The sequence below is a fragment of the Oncorhynchus mykiss genome, chromosome 11, assembly GCF_057628025.1.
Source record: "Oncorhynchus mykiss isolate SJ-2025 chromosome 11, ASM5762802v1, whole genome shotgun sequence".
Taxonomy (NCBI): domain Eukaryota; kingdom Metazoa; phylum Chordata; class Actinopteri; order Salmoniformes; family Salmonidae; genus Oncorhynchus; species Oncorhynchus mykiss.
Window position 1 is genome coordinate 62796769 of NC_143032.1, and position 15057 is coordinate 62811825.

Sequence of the window (15057 nt, forward strand, 5' to 3'; positions counted from 1 at the left end):
GCTGTAGTCAATGAACAGCATTCTCACATTGGTGTTCCTTTTGGGAAAGGCAGTGTGGAGTGCAATAGAGAGTACATCTGTGGATCTGTTGGGCCGTATGCGAAATAGATTGGGTCCAGGGTGTCTGGGATGATGGTGTTGATGTGAGCCATGACAAGACTTTCAATGCATTTCATGGTTACAGATGTGAGTGCTACATGGCGAAAGTAATTTAGACAGTTTACCTTGCCGTTCTTGGGCATAGGGACTATGGTGGTCTGCTTGAAACATGTAGGTACAGTATTACAGACTGGGTCAGGGAGAGGTTGAAAATGTCAGTGAAGACACCTGCCAACTGGTAAGCGCATACTCTGCGTACGCGTCATGGTAATCCGTCTGGCCCTGTGGCCTTGGGAATGTGAACCTGGTTAAAAGGTCTTACTCACATCAGCTACAGAGAGCGTGATCACACAGTTATCTGGAACAGCTGGTTCTCTCACGCATGGTTCAGTGTTGCTTGCCTCGAAGTGAGCCTAGAAGGCATTTAGCTTGTGTCACTGGCCAGCTCGTGGCGGGGTTTCCCTTTGTAATCCGTGAGTTTGCAAGCCCTGCCACATCCGACGAGCTCAGAGCCGGTGTTGTAGTATCAGCTTAGTCCTGTATTCACGCTTTGCCTGTTTGATGGTTCGTCGGAGGGCTTAGCGGGAGTATTTATAAATGTCTGGGTTAGGGTCCCGCTCCTTGAAAGTGACAGCTCTAGCCTTTAGCTCAGTGTGGATGTTGCCTGTAATCCATGGCTTCTGGTTGGGATATGTACGTAGGTCACTGTGGAGACTGAAAAGTGCATTGACGATGTAATGAAGCCGGAACATATTCCAGTCTGTGCTAGCATAACAGTAGTTTAGCATCCGCTTCATCGGACCACTTCCTAATTGAGCGTCTCACTGGTACTTCCTGTTTGAGTTTTTGCTTGTAAGCCGCAATCAGGAGGATAAAGTTATGGTCAGATTTGCTTATCTTTTTGCCTATGTGTGTGTGTGTGTGCATGTGCGTGTGTGTGGCTATGAGGGATAAAATTGTGGCTCTTATTTGCTGATCTATTTCAAGCAAATCATCATTTTTAAGTGGAACAGAAATCTGACTCCTAACTTCTTCATCCCCCTCCCCTCCCCTCCCCTCACCGCCCCTCCTCCATCTCTTTCATTCCTATTGTGAGTTGAGAGTGACCTGCATTTGGAGGGGTTCTCAGGGGGAGTGGGATATACAAAAAAATTCACTTCCATTTCACACCACACACTTATACATGTGTGAAACAGGGCAAATATAAGCACGCCCTATCAGATCTTTAGAGCCTATTCAGAATGTAGAACGTTGATCTATCTTTGGCCTGAAGCTCTCCCTCTTCCTCTCCACCTCTTCTCCTCTTCCTCTGTTCCTCTCCACCTCTCTGTCAGTACTAAATCACCAACATTACAACTCGCTGTCTATAGACAGACATTGTGCGTGTGTGTTCGTGTGCATGCAGTGGTGTAAAGTACTGAAGTAAAAATTATTGAAGTACTGTTTGGGGGTATCTGTATCTTACTTTTTATATTTTTTAAACTTTTACTTTTACTCCATTACATTCTTAAAGAAAATATGTACTTTTTACTCCTATACATTTTCCCTGACACCCAAAAGTACTAGTTACATTTTGAATGCTCAGGCAGGACATCAATATGGTCCAATTCACAAACCTAACAATATAAAGCTTTGCCATCCCTACTGTCTCTGATCTGGCGGACTAACTAAACACAAATACTGTGTTTGTAAATGATGTCTGTGTGCCCGTTTGTTCGTAAATGTAAAAACAAGAACATTAAGTCACCTGGTTTGCTTCATATAAGGAATTTGATGTATAGCATTTACTTTTTCTTTTTACTCAAGTTTGACAATTGAGTACTTTCCCCATTACTGTACTTAAGGACATTTAAAACCAGATACTTTTAGACTTTACTCAAGTAGAATTTTACTGGGTGACTTTTCATTTTTCATTTCCATTAAGGTTTTTATCTTTACTTTTACTCAAGTCTGACAATTCAGTACTTTTTCCACCACTGTGTACACCATTGTTTGGGGGAATTATGTATCCTGTGTGTCCCTGTATTGCTACACACAATAGTCTGGTGTCTGTCTGTCCCTCCTCTCTGTCAGTCTGTCCTTTCACAAGACAGAAGCCACTCATCAGTAAAAGGCACATTACAGTCCGCTTAGAGTTCACCAAAGGGCACCTAAAGGACTCCCAGACCATGAGAAACAAGATTCTCTGGTCTGATGAAACCAAGATTGAGCTCTTTGGCCTGAATGCCAAGCGTCACGTCTGGAGGAAACCTGGCACCATCCCTAAGGTGAAGCATTGTGTTGGCAGCATCATGCTGTGGGGATGTTTTCAGCAGCAGGGACTGGGAGACTAGTCAGGATCAAAGGAAAGATCAACGGTACAAAATACAGAGAGATCCTTGATGGCAAAGGTTCACCTTCCAACAGGACAACGACCCTAAGCACACATCCAAGACAACGGAGGAGTGGCTTTGGGACAAGTCTCTGAATGTCCTTGAGTGGCTCAGCCAGAGCCTGGACTTGAACCCCATCGAACATCTCTGGAGAGACCTGAAAATAGCTGTGCAGCAACGCTCCCCATTCAACCTGACAGAGCTTGAGAGGATCTGCAAAGAAGAGTGGGAAAAACTCAGTCTGAGGCAAATGTTCACCTTCCAACAGGACAACGACCCTAAGCACACAGCTAAGACAATGCAGGAGTGGCTTCGGGACAAGTCTCTGAATGTCCTTGAGTGGCCCATCTAGAGTCCGGACATAAACCAGATCGAACATCTCTAGAGAGACCTGAAAATAGCTGTGCAGATACGCTCCCCATCCAACCTGACAGAGCTTGAGAGGATCTGCAGAGAAGAATGGGAGAAACCCCAAATACAGGTGTGCCAAGCTTGTAGTGTCATACCCAAGAAGACTTGAGGCTGTAATCGCTGCTAAAGGTGCTTCAGCAAAGTACTGAATAAAGGGTCAGAATACTTATGTCAATGGGATATTTCAGTCTTTCATTTTTAGTAGATTTGCAAAAATATTGTCATTTTGGGGTATTGTGTGTAGATTGAGGGGGAAAAAACAATTAAATCAATTTTAGAATAAGGCGGTAATATAACAAAATGTAGAAAAAGTGAAGGGGGTCTGAATACTTTCCGAATGCACTGTAAAATCAGCCAAACAAAGGCGGCTCTGTCTGTAGGCTTTCCTCTGATTTTATGAGGGCTCCAACTAGCAGAAGAAGTCTCAGATCCAAGTCTCGGAGCCACTCAGGGCTTCAGGCTGTAAAATACCTTACAGTTGCACTACTCTGGGTAATTCAGTGTCAATCAGAATGACCTCCACTGTAAACAACTGCTGTGGAACATAACAACACCACTAATACATCCAGTGGTACTAATGAGACACCGTGACAACAGGATGGTTAGAGCAGAGCAGCATCATGGTTTGACTGGGTAGTGCGTGTGTGTGTGTGGGGTACTAAAGGGAAAGTGATGAAGTGTAAGAGGATTAGCAGATCATTAACATGGTACTGATCCACTGGGTCCTACTTGGAGAAAGAGAGGACTGGCTGGTATGTTACCATGGATTTATGAGTTAGTGAGTGAGTGAGTGAGTGAGAGAAATAACAACCAGATCTTTTATCACATAAGACCATAATTAAGGGACTCAACCACACCTTAACACTTGACTGAGGAGGACATCAATACCAGAGATAATGCAGAAAAGGCTATATTGACAGAAAATATTGTTCTCCTGTTGACTGATTACTGAATTTACATTCCACTATTGGGTTTCTTATGTACACATCTAGAACATTGTTTCTATCTTTCTCCCTAACATGTATTTGTAATTGAACTGCTTTTCATTAAACACTGTGTAGTATCATATAATTCAATTTTAGCTTGAACGTTTTTGCTTGTTGCTTCTCTGCAAGACATCTTGCTTCACAAGGGTTGAAGTTATACAAAACTGTGAATCCAGCAGCTGTTAGTGGTCAGGTGTGCCTCTGTCAGAAGTGTGTCTGTCAGTAAACCTGACCACATCTCTCTCATTACATCATTATTCATTACATTAGATTAGCCTCTACTAATGATCCTAATGACCTGTTCTCTCCTTCCCCTGTTCTAAAATGAAATCATTTACATTGACATGCTCACAGGACAGGTAAAATATCAATTTGGATAGAGTGCTCTAAAAGAGACATGCCAGTCGCTTGGAATAAGTCATAACACACACACACACACACACACACACACACACACACACACACACACACACACACACACACACACACACACACACACACACACACACACACACACACACACACACACACACACTGTAACAGTGATAGGGGGGTGTAGTCTACTCACATGCTGCTCTTCTTCCTGGGGGAGCCAAAGGAGTTCTTCCTGTGCTGACTGAGGGAGCCCCCCATGGCAACGCTGGGTGTGTGTTGTGTGTGTTGTATCTTCTTCAAAGCGACCGGCTAGTCTTTTTTAGAGCGCTTTCTCCATATTCCCACTCTTCCAAAATAGTAGAATCCTGGTGATGAAGGCACAGCCTCTATAGACTCTTCTCATTTAACACACTGCATCTCTCTTTCTCTCTCTCATCTAGGCTGAATGGTCTAGCAGCTCAGGAGTCCTGATCACATGTCAACTACTACACCAGTCCCTGCCCCTCTCCCTCTCCTCTCCCTCCTTCTAACCCCTCCTCTCCCTCTCTCCCTCTCCTCTCCCTCCTTCTAACCCCTCCTCTCCCTCTCCTCTCCCTCCTTCTAACCCCTCCTCTCCCTCTCCTCTCCCTCCTTCTAACCCCTCCTCTCCCTCTCTCCCTCTCCTCTCCTTCCTTCTAACCCCTCCTCTCTCTCTCTGCTTCTCTCTCGCCGTCCCTCCTGCACAGAGCAAATTACAGTCACTTGTAAGGAATTACAGAGATTCTCTAGAGAAAGAGAGTGAATAGGGGAGAGAGAGAGAGAGAGAGAGAGAAAGTGGGAAGAAGGGGGTAGTCTTAAAGGCCACTAAGCTCTGGGAGTGAGGGCGGGGGAGGATAGCTTGGCAGAGGGGAGGGAGGATGGGGAGGTGTGGCTAGCCTGGTATGGGTGAGGGTACTGTCCGGAGGGAGTCTCGGCCCTATTGTTAGTCGCTGAACAACAGACAGAGATGGGAGGAGGGAGAGGGGGGTGGTAAAGATGAGAGAGAGACCAATTAGGATCTGGCTAAAAATACTTGAAATCAGTTATAGAACTCATTGCCCTCTATAGTTGTGAGGTCTGGGGTAACCAATAATTCACAAAAATGGGACAAACACTATATTGAGACTGCATGCAGAATTCTACAAAAAATATCCTCTGTGTACAATGTAAAACACCAAATGCATGTAGAGCAGAATTAGGACGATACCCGCTAATGATCAAAATCCAGAAAATAGCCATTAAATTCGCAACCACCTAAATGGAAGCGATTCCCAAACCTTCCATAACATAGCCATCCCCTACAGAGAGATGAATCTAGAGAAAAGTACCCTCAGCAAGCTGGTCCTGAGGCTCCGTTCACAAATACAAACAGAGCCCCAGGACAGCAACACAATTAGACCCAACCAAATCATTAGAAAACAAAAGATAAATACTTGACACATTGGAAAGAAATAACCAAAAAACAAAGCAGACTGGAATGCTATTTGGCCCTTAGAGTGTACATAGTGTCAGAATACCTGACCACTGTGACTGACCCAAAACTAAGGAAAGCTTTGACTATGTACAGATTCAGTGAATATAGCCTTGTTATTGAGAAAGGCCGCCGTTAGCAGACCTGGCTCTCAAGAGAAGACAGGTTATGTGCACACTGCCCACAAACTGAGCTTTACTTACTAACCTCCTGCCAAATGTATGACCATATAAGAGACACACATTTCCCTCAGATTACACAGACTCACAAAGAATTAAAAAATCAAATTACATTTTGATAAACTCCCATATCGGTTAGGTGAAATACAACAGTGTCATCACAGCAGCAATATTTGCGACGTGTTGCCACAAAAAAAGGGCAACCAGTGAATAACAAAAACCATTGTAAATACAACCCATATTTATTTTCCATTTTGTACTTTAACTACTTGCATATTGTTATTACACTGTACATAGCCATAATGACATTTGAAATGTCTGTAATTTTTACTGAAATCATTTTAAAAAATGTTGATGTTTATTTCACTTTTGTTATTATCTATTTCACTTGCTTTGGCAATGTAAACATGTGTCCCATGCCGATAAAGCCCACTGCATTAGAGAAAGAGAGAGAGAAAGAAAAGAAGGGTGAGCAGGCTGGTAGATACCTATAGACTTCCAGTCATTGCGCTAACGCTAGTTAGCATTGGCTTGCAAAACTACCTCTAGCCAGTGTTGCCAACTTAGCAACTTTGTCGCTATATTTAGCAAGTATTCAGACCCCTCTAGCGACACATTTTTAAAAAATGACTAGCGACAAATCTAGTGACTTTTTCTGGTGTTATTGGAGACTTTTGGAGACTGACGTGAGAGCACGTAGCAGCGGGTGCTGCCATGGGCCCCACCCCGTCCCAAAGCACTCACAGTCCTTGCGCAGCAGTCCCTCCCAGCTGCAATCAGAGCAGGAGATGTTCACCCCTCCACGTCCAGACTGCAAATGAATTGCGCATGCGGGAAGCTGCCGCTGGCTGACCCCACACTGGCTTACATTCAGGGAGGGATGTAAATGTAAAATGCTCTTTGTCTAAAATAAATCAATGCACAAAAATAAATCGCTGCATTTGACTCACATAGCCTCAGTCACTTACTCACCTTGTCCACTGTGTGTGTGCCACTCTGTGACATAAGCTAAACATCTAGCTGCCTAGCTCATCATTAAACTGTACACTCAAAAATACAGAAAGGAGTGGGAATCAAACCCTGAATTCAAAGGCTGGTTGAAGCCGTTTATTGGAGATGATACACGGGCATACTGGCTGTATTGTAAGGCTGATTTCTACGCCAAACTTAGTGATGTAAAGTAACACATGACAACTCAAAAACATACTCAAAAGGCAAAGCCTTATAACAGTTCCACCCAAAACAAGCTGCCATTTATGGTTTAAAAAAATGTACTCTGCAAAAAAGGCTGAGGCCACCATGGCATTAGCCCTCGCTGAACACTGTTCCATGCTGGCATGTGATCACATTGGAGAAACATGTAGAGCTGCTTTCTCAGACTCCACTGCTGCTACCCACTTCAAAGTGCACAGAAATGATTAATGACGTCATGAAGTCATTTAGCAACTTCTAGCGAATTTTAGGACAGCCAATAGCTACTTTCCTTACTGAGGAGTTGGCAACACTGCCTCTAGCTTCCTTCATACTGGACAACGAGACATACAAATGTCATCCACACGTTCATTTGACTCTGGGGAAGTAGATAAGGTCCTCAATCCTTAAGTATGCTTCCCAGCCGAAACAGTTCGGAAGAGTTTGCGCATTTATTATGATGACATTTTGTGATGCTTTTGTTCGTTTTGGACTTTGGTGAGGGTTTTTTCAGCTGTTCAGGCACACAACATATTTTCTGGAGGCAAGCTGAAGTTCGGAGCCAAAGTCTACGCCCCTTCGTCGGTGATTGGTCAACAGTAGGGATTCTTCAATAAAATCTTTGTTTTCATTCAACGAGAGACAACTCGTTTTCATGCACATTTTCTCATTGAGGAACACTGCACCAAACACCTTACTTAAAATTGTGCGACTAAGATCTCCTAGGCAAAAGGTATTTTAAGGGAGTATGCCAGCACACTTGTTCGGTTCGGCTAGGCGTCAGCCGATCTGGCGTGAGAAACTCCAATAACCCTAACCAAAGGATCAGGTGCAAGAAGGACTATAAACCACTGACACATGCTTTCTTATCAAAACATGATCCATGAAGTCTAATATTTTTCTAAACACATATACAGTCGTGGCCAAAAGTTTTGAGAATGACACAAATATGAATTTTCACAAAGTCTGCTGCCTCAGTTTGTATGATGGCAATTTGTATATACTCCAGAATGTTATGAAGAGTGATCAGATGAATTGCAATTAATTGCAAAGTCCCTCTTTGCCATGCAAATGAACTGAATCCCCCAAAAACATTTCCACTGCATTTCAGCCCTGCCACAAAAGGACCAGCTGACATCATGTCAGTGGTTCTCTCGTTAACACAGGTGTGAGTGTTGATGAGGACACGGCTGGAGATCAGTCTGTCATGCTGATTGAGTTCGAATAACAGACTGGAAGCTTCAAAAGGAGGATGGTGCTTGGAATCATTGTTCTTCCTCTGTCAACCATGGTTACCTGCAAGAAAATACGTGCCGTCATCATTGCTTTGCACAAAAATGGTTTCACAGGCAAGGATATTGCTGCCAGTAAGATTGCACCTAAATCAACCATTTATCGGATCATCAAGAACTTCAAGGAGAACGGTTCAATTGTTGTGAAGAAGGCTTCAGGGCACTCAAGAAAGTCCAGCAAGCGCCAGCACCATCTCCTAAAGTTGATTCAGCTGCGGGATCGGGGCACCACCAGTACAGAGCTTGCTCAGGAATGGCAGCAGGCAGGTGTGAGTGCATCTCAGTGAGGCGAAGACTTTTGGAGGATGGCTTGGTGTCAAGAAGAGCAGCAAAGAAGCCACTTCTCTCCAGGAAAAACATCAGGGACAGACTGATATTCTGCAAAAGGTACAGGGATTGGACTGATGAGGACTGGGGTAAAGTAATTTTCCTTTCCGATTGTTTGGGGCATCCGGAAAAAAGCTTATCCGGAGAAGACATGGTGTGCACTACCATCAGTCCTGTGCCAACAGTAAAGCATCCTGAGACCATTCATGTGTGGGGTTGCATCTCAGCCATGAATAAAGCATGGTACCAACACATCCTTCAAGAGCAATTCTCCCAACCACCCAGGAACAGTTTGGTGACAAACAATGCCTTTTCCAGCATGATGGAGCACCTTGCCATAAGGCAAAAGAGATAACTAAGTGGCTCAGGGAACAAAAAAATTGAAATGTTGGGTCCATGGCCAGGAAACTCCCCAGACCTTAATCCCATTGAGAACGTGTGGTCAATCCTCAAGAGGTGGGTGGACAAACAAAAACCCACAAATTCTGACAAACTCCAAGCATTGATTATGCAAGAATGGGCTGCCATCAGTCAGGATGTGGCCCAGAAGTTAATTGACAGCATGCCAGGGCGGATTGCTGAGGTCTTGAAAAAGAAAGGTCAACACTGCAAATATTGACTCTTTGCATCAACTTCATGTAATTGTCAATAAATGCCTTTGACACTTATGAAATGTTTATAATTATACTTCAGTATTCCATAGTAACATCTGACAAAAATATCTAAAGACACTGAAGCAGCAAACTTTGTGAAAATTAATATTTGTGTCATTCTCAAAACTTTTGGCCACGACTGTATATGGTTCTTAGTCTCTGTAAGATTCAATTGTAAACCAGTTTATATGAATAAGTCAATCCGATAGCCTGTCAAACAATGAAATAAAAAACACTTGTGACAAAAAGACTCTTTTAAAGTTTTATTATGACATAAACAATATGGAAGCACACTGTATAGCCTATGCATGGTACTGTGGTTGAATAAAAAAAGTAAATTTGGTAACACGACAGGTTTAATGCATTACGATGCTATATGAACTCCTTATAAACATCTTATCTCATAATAATCCTGACTAAAGTACAACCATTGAGTCAGTAAAACTATTATAATAAGACATAATAAGGGCTCATACATGCTTATATCAAGTATTAAAGTATACTTGTCAGCTTACATTAAATGTCATTAATATTATATTTTTGGGGTGGTTTGAATATACAATGTCACCAAGTGCAAAACTTGAGGTTAACAGAACAAAATACATAATTCAAGAGTGAAGCAGAGAGGATGAGTGCTCACAAAGCAGGGTTTAGGGGTCAGAGGGATATCTCACACAGCACATTTTAAGCAGGGAGTCAAGCTGCCTAATCAGAACCTCAAAGCCTCTTCTGTGGTTGTAGAATGATTAGAAAACTAAGATCTGTTGTTCAGCTAGGTCCTGTCCAGGGCGTTTACATGTGGCTTGCTGTCGCAGTAAGCCACACCTAACACCCTGGACCAAAGCTATTGTTCTCCCCTCTGCTGACACAGCTAGCTGGAGTGAGGAGGTCCATGGTCTGATTGGACCACAGTGATGATTCATGCCATGTTAAAGGACTGCAGGTTTGTTGCTGGTTGTGTGTCAGTGATACAGTAGGGACAGAAATGATTGGCACCCTTGATAAAGATTACAATTACAATTAAAATACTGAGCTATATTGTATAATCAAAAAAAGGGAAATTATATTATAATAGTAATTAGGTGGGTGCTTATATGTGTCATATTTCACACATGTACAAATGTAATAATAATATATATGTTTTTATCTAAAAAAGATATGGGTCAAAAGCATTGACACCCGTTTTCAACATCTTACCCTGCGAGTATTAAGGCATTGAGACTTTTTCTAAAATGTTTTATCTGATTGGAGGCTACATGGGGAGGGATCTTAGGCCATTCCTCCATATATAATCTTTCCAGATCCTGCATATCATTCATCTTTTCTTATGGACTGCTCCCTTCAATTCAAACCACAGGTTATCAATGAGATTTAAATCAATCAATTGTGGTCATTTATCCATTTTGTTATCTCATAAAGCCTTTTAGAAAAAGGCTCAGCGCCATTATCCTCGCAAGGTGAGGTATTGAAAACAGGGGTATCCCAAGCATCGTCTGGAGTGGTGTAAAGCTCACCGCCATTGGACTCAGTGGAAACGTTCTCTGGAGTGATGAATCACACTTCGCCATCTGGCAGTCCAACTGGTGAATCTAGGTTTGGCGGATGACAGGAGAACACTACCTGCCCCAATGCATAGTGCCAACTGTAACATTTGGTGGAGGAGGAATAATGGTCTGGGGCTGTTTTTCCATAGTTCAGGCTAGTACCAGTGAAAGGAAATCTTAACGCTACAGCATAAAATGACACTAGACGATTCTGTGCTTCCAACTTGGTGGCAACAGTTTGGGGAAGGCCCTTTCCTGTTTCAGCATGACAATGTCCCCGTGCACAAAGCAACGTCCATGCAGAATGGTTTGTTGAGATCGGTGTGGAAGAACTTGACTGGCCTGCACAGAGCCCTGACCTCAAACCCCATCGAAAACATTTGGGATGAATTGGAACGCCGCCTGCTAGCCAGGCCTAATCGGCCAACATCAGTGCTTGACCTCAATAATGCCCGTGGCTGAATGGAAGCAAGTCCCCGCAGAAATGTTCCAACATCTCGTGGAAAGCCTTCCCAGAAGAGTGGAGGCTGTTATAACAGCAAAGGGGGGAACCAACTCAACTCCATATTAACGCACATGATTTGGGAATGAGATGTTCGACGAGCAAAATTGGCCCTAACCCCAGTTTAAAGAGGATGGTTGGCACACACCAAAGGGGGGAGGGGGGTGATTTATACACACACTCATAGAAAGAAAACAACCCTGTCCCTTTTCTCCCCTCATACATACCTTCCTCTAAGATTAGTACTTGGAGGAAAAATGTCTTGTCAGTTCCATTAAAGATATGTTATTTTCTACAATAATTTTAATACTTAGCTTTTACATGATACAAATAAATCCAAAAATGTAATTATCTATAGTCAGTCAGTTCATCTAGAGAGGAGTGAGATTATCAGAACATCACATTGCACTGGAATTATGGGTGGAGTACTTTTTATGGTAACACTTTACTTAAGCGTGACATGCAGCCTTCATATGCATGATGTAAAGAGTTGTAATTCCCTTTATAAAATGCTTTTCTAAGCCTTAAGCAGCACCTAAGTAAAGTGCTACCTTTTTGGTAGTCAAGTACGTACTGATACGTACTGGTATACAACCTTCTGGAGACATGCACTAAACACACAGGAGAGGAATTATCATCCTGCATTGTTGTAAATGTATTATAGGACATGTCAAGTCTAAGGCCAAGTAAAAAGAAATGACCTGAAAATAACATATATAAAAGTTATGATCCAGACATGATCAAACAGGATCTGATTCTTTAGAAACACACATGTTAAATGCAGTCTGCCCCTTCAACAGGAGGATCCAGCAGCTCAAACCCAGATCCTTCAGTGTGGTTTTAGGAAAATGGAAAACCAGTCTTCCCTATGGTTCTCCCATAGAGTTGGGTAGAGGGCTCACTTGGATAGTATGCAATGTTGCTGCCCATGTGGTCACAGGACGAGAAATTTCAGAGATAGAAATGCACTAGAGAGCTCATCTCCAATGGGTTCTCCAGTCCTCTTCATGTCAGCTGGGACAGGTTTGGTTCTTCAAGGAGCACTTCTCTGTCACACCCTTGACACACACACACCCAGAGGCAGGCGCCATCTGTCCGAGGAGGTGACTCAATGGTTTTGTGAGGCTCAGACACAAAGAATTCTGGGAGAGAGCAGTGGCTGCATGTCCTTTTTCATGTTGCTTTCATTACATTTTAGTAACTTATAAATAACGCTCTGTGTATGTATAAAGACTTTATAGCCCTCTCTGTGTGTTTATAAAGCCTTTAAAACTCTGTGGTTATTCAATATTTATATCTCTGTGTTTTCACTGACTTACTTGCCTTACTCCTTTCAGCTCCTAATAAAGCAAAGGGCCTCGTTGGTGCATCTCCATGGAATTCATGTGTTGTTATGAAGCCTTTATACCGGTCTCTGTGTTTATAAAGCCTTTGTTATTGCTGTGGCTGCTCAAAGGCCACACCCAGTTTGTCGTAGATCTCCTTTAGCAGCAGCAGAGCAGTGTCCTCAGACTCCCTACACACACAGGAGAGACAAAAGAGTGACTTACTTGTGTGTATGTACTGACATGAATAGTGCATTTGGAAAGTATTCAGACCCCTTCCCCTTTTACACATTTTGTTACGTTACAGCCTTATTCTACAATTGATTAAATAAATAAAATATATCATCAATCTACACACAATACCCAATAATGACAATTATCATTTTTTCAAATAAATTAAAAAATATTTTATTTACATTAGTATTCAGACCATTTGCTATGAGACTCGAAATTGAGCTCAGGTGCATCCTGTTTCGATTGATCATCCTTGAGATGTTTCTACATCTTGATTGGAAGACACCTGTGGTCAATTCAATTGTTTGGACATGATTTGGAAAGGTACACTTGTCTATATGAAGGTCCCACTGTTGACAGTGAATGTCAGAGCAAAAACCAAGCCATAAGGTCAAAGGAATTGTCCGTAGAGCTCAGAGACTGGATTGGGTCGAGGCCCAGATCTGGGGAAGGGTACCAAACTATTTCTGCAGCATTGAAGGTCCCCAAGAACACAGTGGCCTCCATTATTCTTTCTAGAGCTGGCCCCCAGGCCAAACTGAGCAATCGGGGGAGAAGGGCCTTGGTCAGGAAGGTGATAACCATCTCTGCAGCAATCCACCAATCAGACCTTTATGGTAGTGGCCAGACGGAAGCCACTCGTCAGTAAAAAAAAGGCACATGACAGCCCGCTGGGAGTTTGCCAAAATGCACCTAAAGACTGTCAGACAATGAGAAACAAGATTCTCTGGTGAAACCAAGACTGAACTCTTTGGCCTGAATGCCAAGCATCACATCTGGAGGAATCCTGGCACCATCCCTACGGTGAAGCATGGTGGTGGCAGCATCATGCTGTTGGGATATTTTTCAGCGGCAGGGACTGGGACACTAGTCAGGATCGAAGGAAAGATGAACGGTGCAAAGTACAGAGAGATCCTTGATGAAAACCTGCTCCAGAGTGCTCAGGACCTCAGACTGGGTCGACGGTTCACCTTCCAGCAGGACAACGACCCTAAGCACACGCCCAACACAATGCAGGAGTGGCCCAGTCAAAGCCCAGACTTGAACCCGATGTAACATCTCTGGAGAGACCTGAAAACAGCTGTGCAGCGACACTCCCCACCCAACCTGACAGAGCTTGAGAGGTTCTGCAGAGAACAATGGGAGAAACTCCCCAAATACAGGTGTGCCAAGCTTGTAGCGTCACAGCCAAGAAGACTTGAGGCTGTAATCGCTGCCAAAGGTGCTTCAACATAGTACTGAGTAAAGGGTCAGAATATTTATGTATTTTTTATAAATTAGCAAAAATTTCAATAAATCTTTTTTTTGCTTTGTCATTATGAGGTATTGTGCGTAGATTGATAAGGGAAAAAATATATATACCTTTTAGAATAAGGCTGTTACGTAACAAAATGTGGAACATGTCAAGGGGTCATTGGCGTCAGCTAATGGGGATCCTAATAAATCCCAAAAATCTAAAGGTATTAGCATTACACACACACAAGGACACGCACACACACACACAGGTACTGACCAGTAGCAGAGGTGGGACTGGATGGCAAACAGATATTCGTTGAAACTCTCAATTGGCGCCTCCTGCAGTACATAGTCTATCCTCCGCCCTCCATTCAGCATCCCCACCTTCACCTGACGCCCCTTGTCCTCTGCCGACCCTGGAGACTCCACCTCTTCATGCACACCTGCAGGGTCAGAGATGGACCAATCACACAGAGGCAGACGGACTCCTATGTCCAGTCCAGAAACAACTCCTAGCCCTTACTTGCCATTTGCAGATATGAAAGGACTGGAAAATAAAATCATAAATGATGCCGGCTCCACCTAGACTTCTAATTAATAGGATTAGTGAAGTTTCTGCCATTTTGCACATACAAATCTGCAGATGATGAAGCTACCTGGGAATGACAAGTGTTTCTGGGCCAGGTAAGTGACTCCTGTTTGAAGGAAAGATATCGAAGGGGAGGGGAGATTGCTAGAAATTGTGGAGAGAAAGTTAGCGAGTGGAGTGAGAGTTCAGTGGGCGACGGGAGTTAGAGAGTTGAGTGTGCATAGGGAGTGAACGAGTAGAGTTTGCGAGAGGA

At 43.2% G+C, this 15057-nt stretch overlaps 2 protein-coding genes across 37 annotated transcripts in view; both read right to left on the reverse strand.

Annotated features, from left to right (window-relative positions):
* Positions 1-5077, reverse strand: part of LOC110536139 (transforming acidic coiled-coil-containing protein 1) — a 28801-nt gene extending 23724 nt beyond the window's left edge. Inside the window, exon 1 of one of the 2 annotated variants that reach the window (XM_036935997.2) lies at positions 4437-5077. In XM_036935997.2, the coding sequence (XP_036791892.2) occupies positions 4437-4501 (65 nt within the window). In that variant the 5' untranslated portion in view covers positions 4502-5077. The remainder of the gene's footprint in view (positions 1-4436) is intronic. The other variant, XM_090190831.1, reaches the window with a different exon arrangement.
* A 4547-nt stretch (positions 5078-9624) lies between these two features.
* The window catches only part of LOC110536142 (triacylglycerol hydrolase DDHD2), a 31242-nt gene continuing 25809 nt past the window's right edge, over positions 9625-15057 (reverse strand). For all 35 annotated transcript variants that reach the window (XM_090190849.1, XM_036936005.2, XM_090190845.1 and 32 more), the window contains 2 exons: positions 14493-14658; positions 9625-12936 (listed from right to left, as the gene is read on the reverse strand). In XM_090190849.1, the coding sequence (XP_090046975.1) occupies positions 12855-12936; positions 14493-14658 (248 nt within the window). In that variant the 3' untranslated portion in view covers positions 9625-12854. The remainder of the gene's footprint in view (positions 12937-14492; positions 14659-15057) is intronic.